General features: G+C 41.9%; 3 protein-coding genes across 4 annotated transcripts; 2 read left to right on the forward strand and 1 right to left on the reverse strand.

Annotated features, from left to right (window-relative positions):
• Positions 1 to 254: 254 nt before the first annotated feature.
• pabpn1l (PABPN1 like, cytoplasmic) lies at positions 255 to 3,930 on the forward strand. Its single transcript, XM_018683131.2, has 6 exons — positions 255 to 558; positions 1,541 to 1,667; positions 2,207 to 2,274; positions 2,379 to 2,485; positions 2,611 to 2,698; positions 3,222 to 3,930. The coding sequence occupies exons 1-6, from the start codon at positions 487 to 489 to the stop codon at positions 3,549 to 3,551; spliced, it is 792 nt and encodes a 263-aa protein (XP_018538647.1). The 5' UTR covers positions 255 to 486; the 3' UTR covers positions 3,552 to 3,930.
• A 35-nt stretch (positions 3,931 to 3,965) lies between these two features.
• On the reverse strand, positions 3,966 to 5,949 carry trappc2l (trafficking protein particle complex subunit 2L). Its single transcript, XM_018683134.2, has 5 exons — positions 5,788 to 5,949; positions 5,333 to 5,505; positions 4,830 to 4,917; positions 4,224 to 4,303; positions 3,966 to 4,125 (listed from the first exon to the last, which is right to left on the reverse strand). Exons 1-5 carry the CDS (start codon positions 5,818 to 5,820, stop codon positions 4,080 to 4,082), a joined length of 420 nt encoding a protein of 139 aa, XP_018538650.1. The 5' UTR covers positions 5,821 to 5,949; the 3' UTR covers positions 3,966 to 4,079.
• A 328-nt stretch (positions 5,950 to 6,277) lies between these two features.
• Positions 6,278 to 24,584, forward strand: galns (galactosamine (N-acetyl)-6-sulfatase). Of its 2 annotated transcripts, XM_018683130.2 has the most exons (15): positions 6,278 to 6,448; positions 6,739 to 6,862; positions 7,549 to 7,623; positions 7,780 to 7,882; positions 8,946 to 9,089; positions 9,843 to 9,909; positions 10,628 to 10,755; positions 10,874 to 11,013; positions 11,184 to 11,287; positions 14,627 to 14,769; positions 15,573 to 15,675; positions 19,279 to 19,400; positions 23,364 to 23,481; positions 23,735 to 23,811; positions 24,074 to 24,584. In XM_018683130.2, exons 1-14 carry the CDS (start codon positions 6,341 to 6,343, stop codon positions 23,768 to 23,770), a joined length of 1,515 nt encoding a protein of 504 aa, XP_018538646.1. In that variant the 5' UTR covers positions 6,278 to 6,340; the 3' UTR covers positions 23,771 to 23,811; positions 24,074 to 24,584. The 2 variants fall into 2 exon arrangements, with proteins under 2 accessions (XP_018538646.1, XP_018538644.1); XM_018683128.2 differs by lacking the exon at positions 23,735 to 23,811 and having other exon boundaries at positions 6,279 to 6,448.
• Positions 24,585 to 24,759: the final 175 nt, after the last annotated feature.

The following is a 24,759-nucleotide window of genomic DNA, read 5'->3' on the forward strand; positions in this document are numbered from 1 at the left end:
GGTCAGACCTTTTGAAATTACTACAATACCCCTTTATTTAAAAAATAAAATAACATTTTTGCCAAATGTTACACCAAATTTAACAAATACATTTAGTTTTATTTTCCATTTACAGTGAAGGAATGTACAATAACATCTGTAATTGTTTCTAGTTTTTTTTTAGTTCCATTTTTACCAGCAGAATAATGCCATTGAGGTGGGGTGAGGTACTAGGAGCATAAGGGGGCAGCCAGGAACCCTAGTGCCGTAGATGCGGCACTGCCTGGGAGAAAGCCACCCTCCTCCAACAGCTTCTCTCACGTGCGCTCCACTGTCAATCAATCCGGCGCGTCATGAGTCTCGTTCACAGGTGATATCTATTAGCATACCTTATCTGCCGTCAGGTGTCGCGTTTGTGGATCATTCTTTCCCGTGACAGGTATATTTTTTGTGGCGGTTTTGGCGAGCTGCAGTCAGCTTTGCAGATGCTATGTTTGAGCAGTAAGCATGGCGGAAAATCATCTGGAGTATGGCTACCTGGAGGGCGAGTCCATCGGGGAGCATTACACCGAGGACCCTGTGAGTACCATTCTGTCGGTGGAGAATCTAAAGGGTGGATGTTGTAACGTTGTGTTTGTTTATTTGTTTGTGTGTACGTACGTTAGGGGGGTGGCGAGCAAACGAGGATCGCCACGTTGGACAAACAATCGCAAACATTAGCAACATGCTATGTGGGGGTCGTTATATCACAATTAAACGTTACGAGCAAAGAACGACATCACTGAGCCACATCCCGTTTAACATGCCGAGTGACTTGTTCGGCATGGAGCCAGTCAGGTGCACCGCATGCCTGCATTACAGGGCTGACATATAGAACTCACAGTGTGAGTCTAAATGTTATTGTGTGGTTTGTCAGCCTTGAAATTACAGATGGTTAAAGCCTGTTTCACCTGTATTGTCCAAAAATCTCAGACCACCTCCGTGCGCTACTAAGTGACTCTTACATGGCTGGGCAGTATGACAAGCATGTGGCCAACACTGCTGGCTGAGCATTCATTCATTCATTTCAACCAGATAAGTGTAGACCAATAGAAATAAAGCAAAATTCAAGATCAATATATTATAAGTCATAGTCACATTTTGTTCTGAGTCTCATATCAAGTCAGTGACATATGAAAGTTTAAAACCAGCACAAAGTGTCTCAGTAAAATGATGTACCAGCACAATATCACTGAGCAACTTCAGAGGCTTGAAGAATCTGTTCAGCTCTGCTAACAGATTCCATAATTCTGTGTTTTAATGATGGTGTCAGTCCAAAACCTTACATGTGGTTGAGACAAAGCCATAGCATATTCATTCACATTATTTTCATACTCCTAAAACCATCCAGTGACACCTCACCCCATCACCAATGCCCTGTACTGTATGGAAGTACCTGTATCCACTATGTTTCTGCACTCGATTATTCCTTTAATTTGTCACCTTTCTGTAGCTTTCGACTATATTACTTCAGTGTAATCCACACTGGCTTCAAATGCTGGTTTCTGTTCTTGTGTCTCAGGAGCTGGCGGCCATCAAGGCCAGGGTTCAGGAGCTGGAGATGGAAGAAGAGACGGAAAGACTGAAGGAGGAGGAGGATAGGTGCGATGCACCGGAGATGCAGCTACTGACCAGTAGCCCCCGGCCTGGTGAGACAGCCCCGCAGGTCTTATCGGCCTCATGGTTTTGTTATCATGTCATGTTGTTGTACACCTAAATACTGATTATGCATTTGGGAAGCCTCGACAGCATATTTTTTAGCCAGGTGTGCAGCATCGCAGCCTCCAGGCAGGTGAGGTAACCGCATCCTTCGCCATCTGGCCCACACCTGGGGCACTTCACTGTGGTCAAAACAGTGTTCACATGTGCCTCATCACTGCCCAATGAGACGAAGCAGTGAGCCCCAGAGAAGCAGAAGGGTCCTCCTTGCTGCCTGTGGCTATTTTCTGCCTCTGTGCATCTCCTCATCCCTCTCACTCTTCCCTTCCCCTCATTCAGCTCCTCCTTAGAACAGAGATACAATCAGAGGGGAGATTCTGAGACAAGCATCGTCAAAGATGATGCAAGAATATGATGGTGAAAGAAAGCACTCTGTTCATTTCACCTGGAGTGACCCCTGTGCAGACAGTACATTGTATATTTCATGTGAGAAAGCAATGTATACAGCTTGTTTTTGTTTCCTTCACAGGTCCTTTCTACAATATGACACCTGAGGAGAGGATAGATGCAGACAACCGATCAGTCTATGTAGGAAATGTAAGACTTGCATTGCTGTTTTTCTTTTTTTCTTTTTTTTTTAAATATACTTAGCATGTTTTTTTCTACACCTCTGGTCTGACAAACTATTGAACAACCCCCAGGTAGACTATGGAGCTACTGCAGATGAGCTGGAGATCCATTTCAACGGCTGTGGGCCAGTCAACCGGGTTACCATACTGTGTGACCGATTCTCCGGCCATCCCAAGGGGTGGGTTCATCTTGTGCAAGTTAATACTTTTTGCTACCTGCCACTGTCTGACCATGGAATACAACTGTGTTACTTGATGTTTAAGTGTGTTTGTTGTGTTGGTCTTTTTTCTCCCCCCTTCACAGCTTTGCTTACATTGAGTTCTCTGATCGAGACTCTGTGCAAAGTGCCATTGGTTTGCATGAGACCTTGTTCAGAGGAAGAGTCCTTAAGGTGAGGAGCATCACCCTATGTGTTAGCCTTGAAGGAAAACGCTCAAAACTGGTTAGCTACTCATGACTGTCACTCAAATCTAAGTAACCTACAGCACCCTGAGTGTTACTTACACTAGACTTTAGGATACGTGGAGATAGTCAGGTATAGATATGTTTGATTTGGTCAGGACAAGGGTGTTGGAGGGTGTGTTTTTAAACTGAGATTTTGACTTGCAGAGTTCCAGTAATGCCCATATATAGCCTTAATCCCTCTTGTTGATTTGAGAAATACCATTTGGACCAGTGTACTGCAGGTTACTGAGCTCATTGTTTATTGAAGTAAAAGTTAAAGCAGTTACAGCACCCACTTAGTTTCCATTTTACTCATTTTGAGTTGGTCTCTTAGATGTGAATAAATTGCTTTGTCTTTCTGTGCATGTTTTTTTGTTGCTATCACTGTTGAATAGCAAACATGACATTTCATTAAGTACTACACAATCATTCCAAACAGCACAAAAAGAAAATGTTCCTTTTTCTTGCAGGTAATGCCTAAGAGAACCAACATGCCAGGCATCAGCACCACAGACCGGGGAGGACACAGAGGAGGCCACACCAGAGGAAGAGGCAGAGGTTACCGTCCCCCCAGATACCACAACAGCTCACGAGGCAGGTTCCGGTACCAGTCAACCAGGCCGCAACATCAAACACCCCACCCTTACTACGGAGGCCCATCAGTGGGGAAGAGACAGTGGGGACACATGGACTACCAGGAACAGATGCCTAAACGTTACCCGTGTCTTCTTCTCATCACGCCACCATCGGAGGAGTTGGGGGCGGGGTCGAGCGGACAGCACTACCCCCAACAGCGCTAGCAACTACTCACAGCATACATCCCCAAGTGGGTGGATAGATAGGATACTTTTAACAAAAAATGTTTCCTGGCATTACTGAGTTGAGTGTTATGTGACAGGTACAGAATGGACAGCAGCTGCACCCATGCATCAGTCCTTCAACAGACAAGATGTGAAGAATGAAGACTGGGGTCAGTGATGTTGCATTATAAGCTTATGTTGCTGTGAATGCATGGGACAATTCTCAAATTGTTATGCAGTTGCATCTCTTAACTCTTAATGTTTTTACAAATCGATGCGAATGTTTTGTGTCGCTGCCTGCAGTGTAATGTTTAAATCCTCCCTATGTATAACTTAAGTTCTTTGCTATGTAAGTGAATAAATAAAACAATGATCTGGTGCTCTGCTTGTAGTAAACTGACACATGCAATGATGTGCAACAACAATTTGGTTTTTATTACAGTTATACATTTCAATGATCAAGGCAACATGTAAACAAAAAAGATCAGGGGTATTCTGTACAGTGGAGGCTCAGCAGAGAGGGATGGATCAGCCAGTTTGCACCATCATTCCAGAAACGATTCCATCAAAGGCCCTGGAGAAAGATCAGTCAGTTAAACACCTTTTTTTTAAAGTGGTAAAATCTTTAGATGAGCTTTTTAACACTAACAGATGTCACCTGACTAAACTCACTTGGACTGAATGGTGTCCCCAGGATTGTGGAATGGGTTGCACATTACGTCAGTAAAAGAATTGTGCAATTTTCTGAACATCTGGAAAAGAACAAATACAAATTACACTGAATTACAGGAAGCCAGATTGAACCAGAGCACAATTACTTTCTATTTATGAGACAAGCATAAAAGTGCTTTAATCTGACACTGACGTCGATTTACTAGAGCGAGAAATTCACACTGAACTTTTTTATGGTCAGAACTGTGTGCATGCTCATCCTAAACCCAGGTTTCCTTCATATTTTGTATTAAATGTTAAATGTTCATGGTAAGGTTTTTATGAAGGGCAGGATTACCAAGAAAGAAAAAAAGCTCTTTGTCCATGAAAAAATCAATTTACAATAATATATCATTTCTTCTGTCTGTTGGTTAATTTCTGAGCTTGGGCAAATAGAGGGTACGAGTGTTCACTACAGCACTTAATACTGTATAAAAAGATAAACATCCTGACACAAGGAGAACCAAACTTGCAGATGTGTGTCAAACATTACACTTTTTTTTTTTTTTAATTCTACTCATTGGGCTGACTTTGAACATGTTTAGGCGCTCAACAAACTCAACTTACACTTCTTATTTCATTGTCCCGCAATGATGTATTTGATGAGTCCACAACGATGACAAATTTCACCTTGGAGTTTGTTACATACCCATATCTATTTTACCAGTCAAGGATATTGTTTTATTTTCTTTCACAGTAAGGGCCACAATTGCTGTTTTTTGTTTTTGTTATTTTTAGTTCATGAACCAAAAATTAAGATTGGAAGAAAGTGTATTTTTTATGTCTGTAGAAGAATTGCAGAGGTTGAATTTACTTAACTTTATTTGTCAAACTTCATACAACTGTATGAGGATTTTACCATCCTTCTTGAGTAATAGAGGTGTGTATATTTATGAATGATACTAAGATTTAATGAAGATGTCTCGTTAAAAAGATAATTAACTTTAGATCACAGACATCTGAGTAAAAGATGATCTAATTAAAAGATAAGTCAAGCAGCTGCATTGTGGTTTTTCCCAGCTTTTAACTATATTTCATAATAAACCACTGACTACAACAACAAAGGATACACTTTGTAGTCTTCAGTGGGATAGAGCAGACCCAGGTACAGTTCTCTCTGGTCTCCCAAGGACTTGCCCACTGCTGAGATCTTCTCCTCCACCACATCCAGAGAGGTGTGCACAGTGTAGTGAAACTTCAGCTCATTTTGAGTGGGAACACTGCGAATATACAGCGGGTAGTTCTGGGAACGGACGTAAACACAATAACGAATCATTTAAAAGCACCACCTTTAAAGTACTGTCACAAAAATCATCATTCAAATCAAATGCAGCAAATTATAAAAAGCAGCTTCCCTCATATAGTAATGCTAATGTTGTTAGCTCTGTAGATGCATTTCAACTTGCTGGACGCTCTGACAAACAGAAAAAGCTGAAAGACTTGCTTAAACCTATTATAAGCAGATCTCAACATTAAAACCTGGGTTTGGATAAAACCTAGGACATTCGGGAACAACAATGATTACCTCTTTTGCGATCACTGCTATGCACACCGCCATGTTTAGTGTTCCTCCTCTGAGCTGTCAGATGCTGTCACGTGATATGTTACATTCAAACGCTGTTGGAAAAGTCAAAACATATTTAAGTACCTGATTTTTATATATTATGAAACTTGTTTTGGTGGTGTTATCCCGCACACTTTATTGACATTGTAAGTTGTCGATTTTAATTAATTAAAATATTAAATGGTCCACATTTTTATTCTTTCCGATTTCGATTTTTTATGTCGCACGCACAACAAACAACAGAAGTCCGTGAATGCACCAAATAACGACAATCAATTATTACGGTTATTCATAGTTTAACGATTTAATCCGGATGCGTAACGCCACCTACATTAATAGATGAACGACATAAAAACACAATAAGACAAAATGAATCAATAATTTCTATCAGACACCGCAAAAACAATTTCTCTACTGTGTATGCGCAAGCGTTGCGCTGAAGACCCGCGCGAAGACAAACAAACCACTTCCTCGAAGGTGATGGTCATATGACTACAGCAAAGCACTGCGAGTGATGTCTGCTCTAACTTTTACTCTTCTTAGTGCAATAATATGTTGTTCTGTGACAGAGAAGCCAACAAATGTTTCATCTCCAAACATTATCATCATGCTCATGGATGATGTGAGTTATTTTCTTGTGTTTTTCTGTTATAACTTTAGTTCCCATTAGCAACACAGTTCTGTGGCTCAGCATTGAATGAAGGAAGGAACAAAATATTTCAGTCATTTCCTATTTGTTCTCTGTAACGTTACTTTTCTTTCTCTCTGGAGTAGTAACTGTTATCAATATACATCTCACAGAGCACTACTTCACTGCCTGTAATATCTAAGTGTCTGCTTGCATGTGTGTTTTTGGTCTTTCTCTGTGTATATGTATATACTGGACATATCGAACTCGCCTCTGCTCCTCAGATGGGTTGGGGGGACTTAGGGGTGTTTGGCCAGCCCTCTAAAGAGACTCCCAATCTGGACGCCATGGCTGCTCAGGGCATGTTGCTTCCAAACTTCTACACTGCCAACCCCCTCTGTTCCCCATGTGAGTCAGCAGTAAATGTTGTAACAGAACCTAAACCAGAAGTTCCTGTTTTTCAATATGCAGTCACCTCTATCTCTACTTCGTTTTAATCATCACATCGTTAAAATGTTGGTAGAACATCCGATTAATGATTTAAAGGTATAAATGTAACTGTAACACAATAAGTGACCTAACACAGAACAACATTTGCTTAAGTCTGCACATCACATCATTCACATAAACATGTAAAACAGAGTAGAGGAGAGTAGTGCAGAATGCAAGATGAAGGTATTGTAATGTCGCTGTTGTGTGAAAACCTTAAGCTCCAGCAGGATTGTTTTCATACTTTGATTCTAGCTCATTTAATCTAAGATATCCATGTGTAATGCTGTGGATTCAGAATAGTCTGAATGCCTTTTGTTCATGAGAAGCTGAAAGAATTTGATGCACGCATCAAAACTGACAAGCATGCCAGAGCAATCCTTACTTTTTAAAACTACCACAAAAAAGTCTAAATGTTGAGTTTTTAAATTATTAGAATTTAACCGAATACTGTCCCAACTGGACAAATTAATTAGTTATCTCTGTGTGCCAGGATCAGGGCTACAGCACATTTGACTGTCTGTTTGCCAGTAAAAAAAGAATTTAGAAAACCAATTCAGAAATCCTAATGACTTCTTTCTGTCTTTCTGTCATTTTAACTACAGCCAGAGCTGCACTTCTCACCGGCAGACTGCCCGTCAGAAACGGTTTCTACACCACCAATGCCCACGCCAGAAATGGTACACTCTCATTATATCTTTACTGTGCAGATTATCCAGCTGCAAATAATTTCTTGCAGGCTTCTCATTATTTAGTCTATAATGTGCAGTGTGCAGTAAAGTCCTGGAAAGTTTTGCACGCAAATTTTTTTTAATCTTGTTTTTTTTTTTTTATAGCATACACACCACAGGAGATAGTTGGAGGGATCTCCAAGGATGAGATTTTGTTACCCCAGATGCTGAAGAAAAAGGGATATGTCAGCAAGATAGTTGGCAAGTGGTGAGCTCTTTGTCTTTCATCCAGGTTTATAGATGTTTCTGAAGGCTTATGATCAGTGGTGGAAGCAGTATTCAGATAATTTAGTTTTAAAAATGTAGCAATGTTACACTATGACGGTATGTCCCCTGTCAGTGTTGTTTAATCCATAAAAATGTTCTTATTATTTATATGTGAAAATACTTGCAAGATAAATGTAATGTAGTAAAAAGTGCAGTGTTTGTATTTGAAACGTAGTGAAGTAGGAGTGTGATGAAAGTTAGTAAACTGTAAACTGTTCGGTACAGTACTTGAGGAAATTCACTTGGTTACTTTCCACCACTGGTTATGATGGTTATTTAGACTGAAGCAACAGTCTAAATACATCAAATGATGTGATGAAAATGAATTACCACGATCCACTTGTCTTTTGATGTCAGTGGGAATGTAAATTGGAAGAATAAACTAAATTTACACCTTTTTACACTTTTTTAAATTCCACAAATGAAAGGGCCAATGCATATTTGCATGTTTTAACACTAATACTGATGCTGATTTTTCACAGTATAAAATCATTTTTGGTTTTTGAATGCATTTTTCCTGTCCCCGAGGCATCCAGCTTTGCATCCCTTTCAGTTTGGTTTGAAAATCTTTGCGTAGAGACCTTGTGCTTGTTTGAGATAGATAATTTATCACACACAACATTGTCTGCCTTTTGTTTTTGTCCTGTAGCATTGTAGCTGTGAGAGAGGACTTATCTGAAAGCTCTTCCTGATATAACCACTAACTTACAGTTGGCATGATTCTCACAGTGATAGGTTGCTCCCCTGTTTCAAACAAGATTGAAGCCTCTGCAAGTTGATTTACATACTGTACTGAGATGAATGGAAACCAATGACAACCTAAAGGCAGTAACTGGAGCCAGAAATCCAAATTAGTATTTTGTGCTTCCGAAAATGATGTGTTGTTGTGCAAGTATATGTGATATTTAGTAATGGTCTAAATTTAAATATGCAAAAACATGTAGCATGATCCTTTAGTCACACTAATCCTTCAGCGCGTGAGTGCTCTTTATTTGTCACTACAGGCATCTGGGCCACAGACCACAGTACCTTCCTCTGGAGAATGGTTTTGATGAATGGTTTGGTGCACCAAACTGCCACTTTGGCCCATACAACAGCAGCATCAGACCCAACATCCCTGTCTACAACAATTCTGAGATGCTTGGCAGGTAGTATCACACACAAGCACTCAGATACACAACAGCAGACACAGAAACAGAAGCTGAAAATCTATAAAAATCTTTTTTCCCTGTGACTCAGTGGAATAGTTTGGCTGGCTGCTCCTCTGGATTAGTAGAGTGTCTCCCCTCCTCTTCCTTCTCTGTACCAGCTGTGCTTGTGTATTCCATTTTCCGCCCATTTGTTTTCCCCAAAACAGCCATATGTGTATTCAGGGTCATTGGAACTGGCAGCCGGGCGTGTTTTTCGCTTAGCCGTGGGTTTAATCAGCGCTGCATACCTGGGCCCTGGACAGACACACACACGCACATAGACACGTATACACACAGACACACTTACGCCCTCAAGAGACGGCAGGTTGCGTTGGCTGTGCGCGAGGACACCTGGAGGAAGTGAAGCATAAGAAAGAGAGATGCCTGTCACTGCTTCTCTGCTCGCCGCGCCACGCTTCAGCAACACCTCATAACAGTTCCCTCTGCTCAGCTCTGCTGAGACTTCCCAAATATGTCTTTCACCAAAAATCTCCTACAAACACAAACCACAGGAGAGAAATTTGCTTCTGTTGTCTTAATGATATTTTCTGCAGTAGTTTTGGTCAATTTGGAGGCAAAATGAAAGTTCTGACAGTACAACCACGTCATTGTGAAAGATCCACAATAAGCAGAGGGGAATTGGAATTTTGTAGCCAGTCAGCAAGTATTCAGGTTTATTTAATGAATGATGTCAACCCACTTGTTTTTCAGATACTATGAGGAATTTAAGATTAACAGAAAGACTGGAGAGTCCAACCTCACAGAGATCTATTTGATGGTAAGTTGAGGCTCACCTCTCAATTCCAAGGCTGTTTCTATCTCAGATGATACGATTCTGTCAGTGGAGTATATCAGATACATCCAATTTTGTTTCATCATTTCCTTTGTAAAGTAAATGATAAATAAATAGAATAGAATACTGCTTTAATGTCAGCCAGAGTCAAACATTGTCTTTGGCTCACCAAAACACAAGAAAACAAATCAACAAATAAATTAACACATTAAAGGTGCAATTAAAGCCTGACTTTGGCCTTTGATCATCAATGTACTTTTCACAAGTAGAAGTGGATTGTTTTTTTGCGCACACTTGCACTGATTATCTCTGTTGCTGCCTACGTCAGTCCCCCCCGCCATTCTGTTCCTGAAGGGATCAAAAGCAGCATGCAGAGATGCGCTGCATGCTTGAGAGGCGTAATATGTCATCACAAGAAGAGGATGGATGTGTCAAGTAGAGCTTTGTGGAGTTCACATTAGCATGTGATATGAGAATAGACTGGTTTTAGTAGTGCAGTTATTAATGTGGCTTAGGGACACCTTTAGCTAAGTGTCCCTAATAAACAGGCAGCTGAATGTACCACATACTCAATCAGTATGTGGTATGCAGATGACAAAGAGCAGACACTTTTACAGCAGCACACTGAAAGATGCTACACTTAGTCATTTGACATCTTTATTGACAGTGTTGAAACAGTCTCTCAAACCTCCCACATCTACAGGAAGGTCTTGACTTCATACTCCGTCAGACTAAAGCCCGACGGCCCTTCTTCCTCTACTGGGCACCTGACGCCACTCATGCACCTGTCTACGCTTCCAAACGCTTCCTAGGAAAGAGCCAACGAGGCCGGTACGTTATCTCTTACTTTACTGACTCTTTTATTGACAGTCCAGCAGATGCATAAGGTTATAAATGACTGTATTTCCCATCTTAAGTGATATGAGATGTGATTGGTTGTGTGTTGTAGGTATGGAGATGCTGTGATGGAGCTGGACTACAGCATCGGTCAAATCTTATCATGGCTGCAGACTCTGGGCATTGACAATAACACCTTTGTCTTCTTCACTTCAGACAACGGAGCTGCTCTGATATCTGCCCCAAATGAAGGTAGGCAACAAATTCTCTCACACACACACACACACACACACACACACACAAACACACACACATAAACTCATAGTTTTCTTTCTACGTGAAACCCAGTTGGTGTCTGACTAATTTTCTGCTCTATATGTTGTGTGTGTGATTTGATACTGATACTGCTGCCGATTCCTCAGGTGGCAGCAATGGGCCATTCCTCTGTGGGAAGCAGACCACTTTTGAAGGGGGCATGAGGGAGCCCGCCATTGCCTGGTGGCCTGGACACATCAAAGAAGGCACGGTAAGAATACCTCAGTGATTTGAAGCTTTTAGCAAATAAAGCCTCCAAAAAAATAAATAAATAAAAATTCAAGGCGATCACTCACTAAATCCCCAGCATCTTCTCTAGAGACGAGACTATTCTTAGACCCAGGAACCAGAGCCAAGCTTCTTTATTCTAAGAATTGTTGCTCCCTAATGTTCTGCCTATCAACAGGTACCAGGAGTTGAAAAAGCTGCAGGTGATGTACAGTACTGGGAACCGGGTTGAGAGTAAAGGAATAATTATTTCACTAATCCTCTTTTTCTCTTTTGAGTGATTGTTGCTTTTTGTTTCATTTGTGTATCATTTACGGCTTTACACAGTCTTCACAGTCTGACCAGTCAGTGCAGTAACCAGTTAATTTGACTATGTTCAGTTTCTATCAAGTGAATGAACTCCAGAAACACTGAAGATAAACTGTATGATTTTGACCACGAAGCATGTGGGCGCCTTTTTCCACTGTTTCCTAAAATATTTTTGGCTGGAATTAATGCCCCAACTCTCTCTCTCTCTCTCTCTCTCTCTCTCTCTCTCTCTTTCTCTTTTTTTTCCCTCCCCCTCCCCAATTTAACCCCCCACCCACACCGTGATCCCCTAAGCCTGTGCGTTCTGCAAATGACTTTTAATTGTATTAGGGGCAGCTGTGACACGGGGCTGTGACGCAGAGGGATTTGGTGGAGGAGCGAGTGGAGGCTGCAGTCTGCAGTCTGCAGTAAGCCTTGCCCCTGGCTCATCTCACAGGGGTGTGCTGGGGCCTGATAGCACAGCAGAATAGCGAGGGAGAGGGGGATTGGGAGCGTCTTAAGCGGCTAATCTGTTTGTGTGTTTGCTGAGGTTGGATTGAGCCGTAATGAGGACTTCAGTATCTGAATATGCCAGGCGCTCAGGATAAAGGAACGGGAGGAGTGGAGAGGGGGTGCAGGGAAGGAAGCAAGGAAGAAGTAAAAGAGAAAAGGAGGAGGAGTGCTAAAGACGCTGGCACTGCCACACTGCCAGGAACGTTGCTGTGTTCGTCAGGGCTTTGCTGCACCTGTGCCACATTATAACTAGCCAGCGTGTCTTTGTATGCATGTGCAAGTGTGCAGAACATGTCTGTGTAATTTTGTTTGATCCTATATGCCCAGATATATATGCATGCTTTTGAATGTATGCTGGATTACTTGTATGTGTAACAGATACTTTCTAGACCAGTGGATAGATAAATGTAAATAATGCCAGCGCAGGATATCACAAAACACCTGTGTGTGTGTGTGTGTGTGTGTGTGTGTGTGTGTGTGTGTGAGTGTGTGTGTGTGTGTGTGTGTGTGTGTGTGTGTGTGTGTGTGTGTTAACATTTGCAGTTGTGGCTTGGCAGTGAGAACAAGGGTCTATAGATCCTCCCCTGAAGCTCTCAGGGGTTGTGATGACAAAGCTGCTTTGTTGGAGCTACTGTACTCTGCAGCTCTGGATTTATCACAATGCTGCTTGGGAGGGAGGACAGACCAGGCACGGGGTTGCCCCCTCTCTTATATTGTAGTCTTCTGAAATCTCTGTTGATCTGTGCATTGAAAAGTCCATAAGCTCTTGGAGGAAAATAGTGGAGACAACAAACAACCATGGAAGCCTTTGTTAAGCAGGTTTATTGTACCATCTGAGCACAGGCCAGTCTTTATGGTATTAAGATGACACAGACAAGTTTTTTATTTTTTATTTTTTGGGGGGGTTGATGATGGAAAGACCCCTTCAGTGTGTATTTCCACATTTAAAAAGCCCTTATTCTGTCGATGTATCGGAGTGATGAAAGTTTAACTGACTTGTGCAAGTGAGCAGGAAACTGTTGTCAATTAGTCATTCGCTCATATTTAATAGGATGGATGGACATGTACTGGAATGAAGGAGCACGGTTGGTCTGAAGCAGGTGCAGATTCAGCATTCTTCCACTGCCTGAGGGGGGTGGGGGGGGGGTGGGGTGGTAGTGGCTGTAGGAACAAAGATGTGGGGGTGGGTGGGGTGGGGTGTCGGCCACACAATGTTGTCGAGCGTCCCAATCCCTTTTGTTGTGTTTTATCAGGCAACAGGCAGAATGAGCAGAGACAGGGATAGGAGCGCTGCCTCCTCAGATAACCAACATCACCACTCACAACAACACAGAAAGAGAGGGAAAGAGATTGCAACATTAATAGAGAGCAATGAGTCAGACGAGTAAAAAGGCAAGAACAAAGGTTGAAGAAACAGTGAAGTTCAGTGTAGCTTGCAAAAGAGGGCAGAGCTAATAAAGGAAGGAAATAAAAGATGGCAACTCATGAGAAAGTTTTGGTTTTTGGTCATGCAAGTTGTTAACAACTGAATGTCAGTTTTGCTTCTTGTGTCCTTTTGTCCTGTCTTCTTTAATGGCTTGTGTGTGTGTGTGTCTGTGTGAGGGGGACAAATGAAGTGAAGGACTAAATCTGTTAGTGTTTGTGTATGTGTGTGCGAAAGAGTGTCTGGATGTGCAGATAGATCATGGAATGCATTGCAGAGCCCTTTCTGTGGCTAGTTCTGTGGATACAGAAGAAAAGGGAATTCATTTCAGTGCTTAGGAGCTTGTGTGTGCGAGTGTGTGTGCGTGTGTGTGTGTCTGTATGTGTGCTGGCTGCCGATAGCAGCACAGCGGCACATGGCGGTGCAGCTGCAGAGGCCTGATAGCACTATCTGATTGTGAGCGTGCCGTCTCCCTCTAAGGCTCGCTCAGGAGAGAATGGAACGGAAGATCAAGGATGACAGCGAAAAAATGGCATTTTATCTGAAAATAGTTCAAAGTTTATAAATAAAATAAAGCTTTTCACTGGGACTGGGAGAAGGAGATAAAACACCAGCTCGCTCCAGCTCCAGCCGCCTGCTTGCCCGGGCCTTGTCCTCTCCTTACTTCCTCTCCTCTTTTTTTTCCGCCCCCCACTCTACCCCCCCACCCCAAAAAAAATACAAAAAAACCTCATTTAGAAAGAGAGGCATTTTTGAGGTTTTATAATAAACCTGCAAGCAGAGATTAGAAAGGAGACTGGAGAAATGCACCTCTTTCCTACATGTGTGCACACAACCAGTCATGACCATGCATTGCCACCTTGTTAGTGTTCATGAAGAAAATCCAGCACAAAAGAGCAAGCTTGTGGTCTTCCTAGAGCATGAAACGGTTCATTATTGATTTGTGAACTCATAATTATTTGCAGCTCATGGCAGAAACAAGAAGCAAAATCTTCAAGATGAACCAGAGTCCACTTTGTTGATGTGAAACTGGCACCTGCTGATTGTTTCTGTATATGCTTCTCATACCACTTTAATGTGTTCTTTGTCTTTTTGCAGGTGAGCTTCCAGTTGGCCAATGTGATGGATCTGTTCACCACCAGCCTGGCTCTGGCTGGCGTCAGCCCTCCTAATGACCGAACGTTGGATGGACTGGACCTCACACCAGTCCTGTTAAACCGCTCCCACACACTCCAAAACAGGTGGAGACATGCACTAAGTGTTACGTGATTTTACCAGAGATTTGTAGTGTTTGTGGCCTTTTGTGGCTTTGGCACCAAGATCCCTTCATTAAAGGAGTCAATTGAATTTTCAGCTGTTGCTATATAGCAATGTCAGCATTAACAGCTGTTTACTTACCAGTCTAGAAGAAACGTTTAGTGTGCATCAAACTTCATTTCTTTACTCACCAAGAGCTGTCTCCAATGGTGGAGAACAAAGGCAGTGTTTCGCCTCTAGTTCTATTACTTCTTCTCAATTACTGAAGTTAGCATGCTAACCAGCTATCCCCAGCCCAGCCAGCCTATCTCATCAATTTCCGATAATGACTCACTGTAGCGTTCAGACTGCCCTGAAGAAACAGCACTGCTTAGAGGGCATATTCTAACCTCTTGATGGTTGAGGCCACCATCACCACCTGCTCCTGGCAAGAAACCACATGCAGCAGCAAATAAAACTTAAAAGATTTCCCCTTTTAAAAATGTGTTTTATGTTCATGATCACATCTGTGAATGGAGGTCAATTCTTTTTCATCATACAAGGCAACATTTTTGGCCATGCTAGCAGTGTGGATCTACAACAGTCAGTCCACCTTTCCTCAAAAACTACTGAAGGGATTGATATGAGCCTTTGTATGGACTTCAGTGATCCCCTGACTTTTTCTCTTTGTGGTTTTGAGTGAGACATCTTGACAACATTAGGATGGATTACAAAGAAATTTTGTATAGGCATCATCCCACCAAAAACAGATCTAAGCGTTATGTCTCGGTCTTCTCATCCTCAACAGGCCTATCTTCTATTACCGTGGGAATGAGCTGATGGCTGTGAGGCTTGGACAATACAAGGCGCACTACTGGACCTGGAGCAACTCATGGGAGGAGTTTAAAAAAGTATGGGTCCCTTTTAACACAACAAAATTCTCTCCCATCTCTGTTTTCCTCAGTTCTCAATCTGCACTGCTACATCCTCCCTCTTTGTCTCTCCTAATCTTACTGAAACACACAAACACTTTCGCTGTTGGTGTTATCTTGAAAATGGCTCATCAGTTGACTGCTGTGTACATCAGAGCGTAATGAATATTAATGAAGAGTCCCCACATCAGCGAACTTACATCATTCATCAGCCAGTTGACTTGTTTGTTCTGACTCCAGTGGAGATTTTCTTCCTCTCCATTTACATACCACCATTCCCTGCTGCAGACTTGTTCTTTTGGCATCACGGAGCTCAAAAGGAAGAAAGATGCCACCTCGGCCGCAATTACATCAAGTCAGTGCTGATTAAATGTATCAGGAGAACTGAGAAATCTCACTTGAAAAACAGGATAGTATTGTCCTTCTTTCTCTCCTCTGTCCATAAAAACATGTCCTCCTGTCCTCCCTCCATGGCTCTGCTTTTCCTGTGATCCAGTTTGTTTTATGCCCCATCGGTCGCTTAAATTGCTCTCTCCTTCAGGGCCGCTGAATCAATAGCAGCCTCCTTTATCAACTCATGTGAACTGAAGTGGAACTTCACAAATAATGGCGTCTGATTGCCTGTGAGTTGCCTATCGATTTGGTGTGTGTACATGAGAGAGAGAGAGAGAGAGAGAAAGGACGAGAGAAAACATGTACACGTATGTTAGGTTTGCCATACAGATGTGCATTTCTGTGTGTGTGTGTGTGTGCGCGCTTCATGGAGCAGCTGGAATCTCCAGTGTGCGTCATGTCATTATGGTTGAATCCTCAACAGTTTTTCTTGTGTGACCCACAATGCATTTCATATATATGAAATGCTTTTACTCTCAATCAGACTGTAAATCAAATGATTTGTAAATTAGTTTTAAAATATGTTCCAAGGTCCATGTTTGGCCTTCTTGTACTAAAGATCATTCCTACTCTTTCATCCACTTAGAAAATGACGCTCACCCTGACACCCCCTTAATGATTCAAGTTTAACCTGTCGTGCAACAGAAATTCACAATCAGACCCCCTTTTCACTGAAATAACAATGTTTTCCTGCTTGCTCCTTGGCTTTGGTAATACTTAAAAATATAATTTGGTTTTCTTGGCCCACGGTGAAAAATAAACAAGGGAAGATGTGTGTCTGTGAAGAAGAATGAAATTACAGGTTAATAGGTGGGAGACGTATTGCTCTGTCCTGGCTGTGTTCATGCGGCTCAGCCATGAGGAAAATGAGAAATTTCACAGGCTTAAATGGGTCTTATCAAACTCTCTTCAGGCAGTGTAGTGATGTTAATATTGCGAAATATAGTTTGTCGAGACTGTTGCTCCTTTGTATCTGGATTGCTGAGTAACCTTTGCTGCAGAAGGAGCTCTCTGACAGCTGGGATAGCTTCTTTTTACCTTTTTGAATCCTTCATAAGGTGATGAATGAAAATCGAAAAAGTCCCAGACACCTGTTAGTCCTACTCCTGGACCTCCTCCAAAGGGTCACAAGATAAATCAGTTGGGTTGTGAGATAATTGGGTTTTCATTTTTGAGATGTTTCTTAAACATTTGTTGTTGTTTTTTGTGAGATATGGAATAATTTTACCTTGAGCCAGAGAGGGAATTGTTGGTTTAGTATTTAACAATGCAGTGTATTTAACTTATCATATGTTTTGCCATGAAAAATCTTAGCATGAAGAGTACCTAGTAATTGCAGCTGTTGCATAAATGCAGTGAAGTAAAAAGTACAACATAAATGTTGAAACAAAGTGGCTTAAAATGGAAAAACACAAGTACAAGTAGCTCAAAATTGTATGTAAGGTCAGTGAGTGAATGTGTGCAGTTATTTTCCACCATGGTGGCACCTAGATCAGTTGATAGATAGATCAGTAGTTTTTACTGTCAAATATTATTGTCATATCCATGAAATACAGAATATATTCCAACTTTGTTTTAAAATTTCAGACACAGTCTCTGTGAAGTGATTGTTCTTCGTCCAAATACTGTTTTTTCCACAAACCATCCTGGCATCCCTGGATGCTCTAGCACCTTATCTTGTAATAGTGACTGCACTGCTCCAGTTTGAAAGCAGCCTTGTTGTATCCATAGCATTAATGTCAGGCGTGATGTGGAGTTCCTGCTGTTATGTCTTGGGTACAAGAGAGTCAGAGAGATACAGTGCACACAGCAGGTCTTTTCTGCTGCTCCTCTGGGATGAGTTTTTTTTTTTTTCATACTTTTCTGCATTTCTAAGCTGTTGGCTTCAAAAGACAGGACGAGTCTGGATCAGAGGAGGCTCTGCAGAGTGGGGGGTATCTATCCCTCTCTCTCTTTCTCTTTCTGTCTCTTCTATATGTATTTTGAGGTGCTCTGTTGACTCTGTTGAGCGATCTCAGAGGGGGGCAGCAACAGTGCCTTACAGATGAATGCTTTCTCAATATTAGTTGTGCTCATCAAAAAGTGTGTGTGTGTGTGTGTGTATGTGTGTTGGGTGGGCAGGAGGGGGCTGATCTACAGGGGGTTCTGGAGGAGCGAGTGTGACTCAATCAGGCTAAGATCACTGCCAGGCTCATGAGAATGGAGTCAGGGAGCAGGAGCAGAGGCGTGGAGAGATGAAGGGGAGGCAGCAAAAGTCCTCTATTTTGCGAATGACTTGAACCCCTTCATGATGTACCAACAGTAGCTACATAAATAACACAACGCGCTGAAAGACAGTGTGCAGATAGAACATACTACAAAGAGAATGAACATTCAGCTGAGAGTAGAGTAGACTGCTGCAAGCTCAAATCTAAACATCCAGATGTCTCTACATGGTAAAACACACAGAGAGAAGTTCTTATTCACTTGTGTCTGAAGTGCAACTTTTAAAAGAATCAAACATAACCACTAAAAATGACCGAACTGGACACACTTCATATTAGAAACAGGAAGTTAAAGAGAAGTAATTTCAGAGAGAAAAAATGATCATTAATTATTCAGAACATGGGATGTAAGGATCTCATTTTGTCATTTTCAGTTCTTAGGTTTCACTTATGTGGTGCATAAAGATAAAAGCAAATATATTTTTTTCTTACCTGTGGAACTGACCTCAAATATTGTGTGAGATTGTTCTATAGAGAGAGGCTGACCTTCATATTTAATTTATGAAGGTTTTGCAGCAAAAACAGGGCAGTTCTGCTCTTTCCTCTCGTAAATCAGTCTTATTCCACCATAAGTACACAAGATAGTGAACTAGAACAGCTACAGAGCTCGGGCTGAGTGGTGAACTGTTGCAGAGGGCCTATAAAATGCCATCAGATAATTGAGAAACATGAGGAGAATGTATTTCTACACCGAAGTCTTTTTTTGTATTCTATTTGTATTCTCTTCTACTTGTAACCAAGGCTAAGATAAAGGCCCCTAACAAGTTACTGGATTAGAAGTGTGTCATTCGGGTCGGGGCCCTGAACATGTCTGCCTTCAGCTGTTTGTCGTGCACTGACATGATCAGTGGTATGTCCTGACATTTGCTTCAAATTTAGAAACTACATTTACACTTTTTAATGTGTGCCTGTTCTGCTCTTACAGGGTATCAACTTCTGTCCAGGTCAGGAAATCCCAGATGTGACGACTCACGAACAGAAAGAGCACACGATGCAGCCAATCATTTTCCACCTGGGACGGGATCCTGGGGAAAAGTTTCCAATCAGGTCAGTTGCCTAAAAAATTAAAAAGCGCAGATTAAATTTTTTAGGAGAGGGACAGAAGAGAAAAGAAGAACAAGAATGAGCAAGAGGAGTCAAACAAGAACAAGAGAAGACATGTTAGAGAATGAAGAGGAGAGGTGTGAGGATAGGAAGGTTGTTTGCCTGTTGGTAGCACAGACTGTGTATGAGATCAATGCTGATTCAGTGGCATGAAAAAGAAGGCGACGGATTGATCTGCTCAGCCAGAGCGCGCCTGATTACACCCTTCTCTTTGTGATTGCAAACAGCTCTTTAAAGATCACTATCTGGCCCTCAACCCTCTGGTGCACCACTGCAGGTTATAATTGCAAGATAAATTGTTCATGTCTAAATTGAGAGCGAGTGCTGTTTAATGGAGTTTTGTGTGTCTCTGCCTCAGCTCAGAGGAGAGTTAAGAAGCTCAGAGAGGAGAGAGTGACGCCAGAGCAGACAGCCAAGGCTGAACTAAGACTATTACTAAATAAGGTTGCAAAGATAGATGAGAATGAGCATCTTTTAGTGTCAATATGTAATGTTTATGTGATCTTTTTTTAAAAGTGATGCAAACCGACACCATGACTAATACATTAAGATAATCACAAAATCGCTTTGATGAGAGAATATTCCTTTTGTGCAGAGTGTTTGCTCTGGCTCCCTCCTGCCACAAAAACCTCCTGGACTGACCTTTCTTTTCTGCCTTCTGCAGCTCTGCCTCTCATACTGTATTTTGCTCTGGCCTCATCTCTTGTTTGCCTCCTCCTCTTAGTTCTGAAGTGAGATTGGATGATAAAACATTAATGTTGTTTTTCATTTGCCCACCTTTTAGCCTTGCTACTCACTTGGAAGAATAAAAAAAGAAAAGCAAAAAACCCAATCAATATGCAACCATGTGTGCTAGATGTGCACGCACACACTCACACACACACACAAGCCAAAAATGCACACTCATTTTTCACCTCTGTATAGAGGGGTCATTGTATATGTCTAAAAGGTCACCCCTACCAACAGCCAGCTGCATGACCTCTTCACTGTTCTTCCTCTATCCACCCTAATCTGCACTATTCATTCCACTTCCTCTCCAAACTTTTGTCTTACTTTTTCCCCTTGTTACTTCTCTCTTCATCTCCCCACTTACTGGTATGCATCGTAGCTCACTTCTCACTTCTCAGCCGCTGTCCCTCTGCATCCACTGGGACCATTCTACTCCATCCTAGTTAAGTGTGTGTGTGTGTGTACACGTGTGTATGTGTGCGTTTTGTCCGTGTGCTCCTCGGTCCCCCAGCTGGACTGGCTGCCTGGCCATCATTAATCTCTGTCTGCACCTAAAGAGCCACTTAAGATGATGTAGGGCCTGTCTGCACACATACCTTCACTACTGTCGCAGGCTGTGATATAGCAAAGAGCACACACACGTACACAATCCCCAGTCCAGAATAGTCAGCCAGGAAAATAGTATATATTATAATTATGTAATCTAGGAGAGAATTTGGGGACTACCATGCAGTCGTTCTTTGTCTCTGGTTGTCTGCCTTTTGTCTTTTAACTGATGGCTGCAAACAGAGGCCCAGCTACCATGTTTGAGACAAATTTGATTGGTATAGTGGAGTTAGAGAATGACAAGTCCTGTGCTAGTGGTCCATCTGCCTACCTCCGTGAGTTTGGATCCACACTGGATTTGCCCTGAGCCTTTTCCTGCTCCCTCCACTTCGCCCTCCATCCCTGTGACCTAAGGCCACGAGGTTAACACATCTTACTTTCTCACCACCTTCCTCAGCTTGCATCCCCTGGAGCCCCCCAGTCGTCTAGAGTGTAGTCCCAGCCCTGACACCGCAGGCAGCCCGTGTGCGCAGTCTGGCCTCATCTGCTGCCTGCCACCATGCTCTTGTGTCCCCAATCAATAGTCCTCACTGAAGTGCTCAATTTCCACTGGGGTGGAGAAGATGGTGGAGGGGGGAGGGGGTGGGCAGGACAGATGTATTTGATTGTCTCCTCAATTCCCCCACCTTCTGCTCACTGTGTGGTTGTTGGTGTGTGTGTGTGTGTGTGTGTATATATGTGTATGTGTCCCAGCAATAGTGTTATGAATCAGTAATCAGAGTGGTGACACACCTGAGCAATGCCCCCATCCCCCTTGGGTGCCATACATTATAAATCAAAAGACTCAATTTGCATACAGCCTGCTTATTATTCCAGATTTTGCCTCTACACCAGTAAGCTAAGGGTTATAATCATGATAATGAGGTATGCTGACTGTGGGCTTTTCATTATTTGTTTGCAGAGGAGGCATAAACAAATGATATTATTAGTTTTTGATTTAGAGGTCTGCACTGTAAGATTTTCAGTGCATACACAAAACAGCAGAAAACTTTGCGTCTTATGCAAGTTTCTCAGTGCATGGCATGCTTTGCTTACAGACTTGTATGGAGAAACTGAATACTTCTAGCAGTTCTGATAAATCTCCCTTATATTTACTTTCATTAAGTTGCTTCATCACTTATCACAAAATAAATCGCAACAATCAGAAGTGGGCACAGATAGGAGGGGAATGAAATATCCCTCTTGTTGATCGAGATCAGGCAAAAGCAGAATTTGCGATTTTAGATAGCTGAGGAAATTTAATCTGAATGTCAGATTTTTTTCAATTTGAAAGGAATAATCTGGTTTTTCCCTATCAGCTGGGGTTACAACGTGGAGATAGTTAGCTTATGACAAATGTGGCACACAAAGAGAGAGACTAATTGCAGCCAGTGCACTACCAGTCGAGTAATTGTAGGGGAAAGTAAAGACTGAGAGTATCAAGGAAAGGAGCAGGTGCTGGCTGATGGAGGAAGCCTTGCTGCCCTGTGGGAGATCTAAGAGGGAGGGTAGGTGTGAGCTGGACAGAGCCTGGGGTTATTACTCTAATTGACACTTCACCTCACACACATGCACATGTTCCCCAGGGGCCAATCAGAGGGCCGGGTTTGCAGTGGAGGGAGGATGGAAGGCTGGCACAGGTGCTGCCGGCGAGTGTATCAAGGGTGTAATTGCACTGCTGATATTTGTCTATCTGTGTGTCACGCCACCAGACGCCCACTTCTCCCAACACACACTCACACAAGCACACACAGCCCATTAACCCTACAGGTCCTATTGAGAGCAGCGTTCCTTTGAAAGCCTTCAGGGCCCCTGTGTTTTACACACTGAATATAATAATGCACAGAGGTGCTCGGGCTCACTGGTGTCCAACAGCAGTAATTGAGAGACAGGGGATGGGATAGGGGTTACACAGTTCACCCTGCTGAGTGCACTTTCCCAAAGGGTGCCGAGTGGACAGCCTGTGTGTGTGTGTGTGTGTGTGTGTGTGTGTGTGTTTATCCGTTTATGTTTTTGTTGTTGAAAAGCTACAGTATGTCACCACTGTAATATAATGAGTTAAACATGTGGACCACAGTAGTGTTTCATCACTGGATACATACGTCTCAGTTGATGGTAAAGCAACTACAACAAATAGACAAAACATATTCAGAATAAAAACAGATATGCATGTTTGTGTCAATGTCAGTATGAACTATGCATTGACATACAGCCTATGTGTGTATGTATATTTATGTAAGTGGCCGATCAACTCAATCTCATTCAGTGTTGTCTTTGTTATTATTGAAGCCATTTGTTTATTAAAAACTTTAAATTCTGATGAATGTAATTTGTTATTTTAAAAATCAATGGATCATTTAAGTCAGCCAAATATCCACCGGTTATAGCTTCTAAAATGTGAGACTTTATTGCCTTTCTTTGTCATGTATCATTGTGAAATAAAAACTGGGCTGTTTTAGACCTTTGGACCCTTTTTCACTATATTTTGGTGAAAAAATCTTCATCATCTTATTTGAAAATAGCACATTACAGATAATTAAAGTCATTGTTAGTTGTGAACCCACTGACCATGTCTGTTGTATGTGTTTGCAGTGTGTTGTCTAAGGAGTACCATGATGTGCTAAGCAGGATCTCTCCAGTTGTGGAGCAGCATAAAAAGACTCTGGTGCCTGGTGCTCCCCAGCTGAACATGTGTGACGTGGCAGTGATGGTGAGATTTACACACTGTAAATACCTGTTAGTTTCATGATGCACTTTATTGATAAAATTGCAAAAAAGAGAACAGTTTCAGTATATTGTGGAAACACTTTACCCACTATATTCATATTTAATTTAGTCCTAAATCATCACTCCAATCTGGACCTTTTCTCTTGGATTATTTAAAGCAGCTGAATTGAGCTGTGTGGCTTTGTCTCCTCGAACACCAGGGACTGAACTACACTGTCAATGTATTTGTGTCGTAGCACTGCCCCCTTGTGATGAACAAGGTTTGGATGTGAGCTGTCCTGTATCGTTCTATTTTGTCCTGTGTCATGCTAATGTGAGTCCAAAAAATAAATGTCTTAACAATCTAAACTGTTCACTCGCAACATTAGTGACATTATAATTGTCGGGAAAAAAATGCAGTTTTACGAACACTCATCATTGTTGACTGTGAACACAACAGCTGTTCCATTTGTTAGAGCAAGGCATCATTTGAGGGTCTGAATTCCAGTGACTCTTCCTTCCTATTTGTCTTTTAAATAAATCTGAACTCCCCACCACCCCCTTGCACTTACTGTAATGACTGGTCTTTGTTGCAGAACTGGGCCCCTGCAGGCTGTGAGAAGTTAGGAAAGTGTCTCAAAGTGCCCAAGTCTGAGCCCTGGAAGTGCGACTGGCCACACTGAGAGCAAAACTGTGGAGCCAGACACACGGATGAGGAAGCAAAACCTAAAGATGTGCCTTCCTACACAACACAAACAAACTTATTATTTAAAAGGAATCATTTTTGAATTCTTTGTAAATGGATCATATACAGTGTTAAAGATGACACAGGGTAAAAACAAGGGAATTGTGTTGGTGTAACACCATGACTTTGATTATGCAAATAACTGTTAGAGCTGTGATTTTAATGAGCCAACAGAAGTTCTACCTGCTCTGGAAGACTGCAGCACCAACAGTCAAATCACAAATCATTTTAGCGATGAGCACATAGGGAAATGTATTTATTTTCATCATGGTTATCCATTGGATAAATGGATTGATACTGTATGTTTTTTTTACATGCTGCAAAACATGTTTTTTAAAAATAAAAAGTGATTTTCATTTGTACTATGATTATATTTGGGACTATTGTAAGTTAAGACATTAATATGCTGTAGATTCTGTGTGTTCATAATGCACACTTTATTTGAACTTTAACACAGAAAAAATATATTGTCATTAACTAATTTACAGCAGTTCTGCTTGTGGTTTTAAAATAAGTGACAATCAGCACATCTTGTTC

This window comes from Lates calcarifer, linkage group LG2, assembly GCF_001640805.2.
Source record: "Lates calcarifer isolate ASB-BC8 linkage group LG2, TLL_Latcal_v3, whole genome shotgun sequence".
NCBI lineage: Eukaryota > Metazoa > Chordata > Actinopteri > Centropomidae > Lates > Lates calcarifer.

Excerpts from the sequence above, each read along its gene's own strand:
- pabpn1l (XM_018683131.2), top strand. The coding sequence starts at position 487 with ATGGCGGAAAATCATCTGGAGTATGGCTACCTGGAGGGCGAGTCCATC. Across the intron at positions 559-1,540 it reads AGCATTACACCGAGGACCCT|GAGCTGGCGGCCATCAAGGC; the intron begins GTGAGTACCATT and ends CTTGTGTCTCAG. Across the intron at positions 2,275-2,378 it reads GATCAGTCTATGTAGGAAAT|GTAGACTATGGAGCTACTGC; the intron begins GTAAGACTTGCA and ends AACAACCCCCAG.
- trappc2l (XM_018683134.2), bottom strand. The coding sequence starts at position 5,820 with ATGGCGGTGTGCATAGCAGTGATCGCAAAAGAG. Across the intron at positions 5,506-5,787 it reads TAGCAGTGATCGCAAAAGAG|AACTACCCGCTGTATATTCG; the intron begins GTAATCATTGTT and ends GTCCGTTCCCAG. Across the intron at positions 4,918-5,332 it reads CCCACTGAAGACTACAAAGT|ATATGGGTATGTAACAAACT; the intron begins GTATCCTTTGTT and ends CTGGTAAAATAG.
- galns (XM_018683128.2), top strand. The coding sequence starts at position 6,341 with ATGTCTGCTCTAACTTTTACTCTTCTTAGTGCAATAATATGTTGTTCT. Across the intron at positions 10,756-10,873 it reads GGAAAGAGCCAACGAGGCCG|GTATGGAGATGCTGTGATGG; the intron begins GTACGTTATCTC and ends TGTGTGTTGTAG. Across the intron at positions 11,014-11,183 it reads GATATCTGCCCCAAATGAAG|GTGGCAGCAATGGGCCATTC; the intron begins GTAGGCAACAAA and ends CCGATTCCTCAG.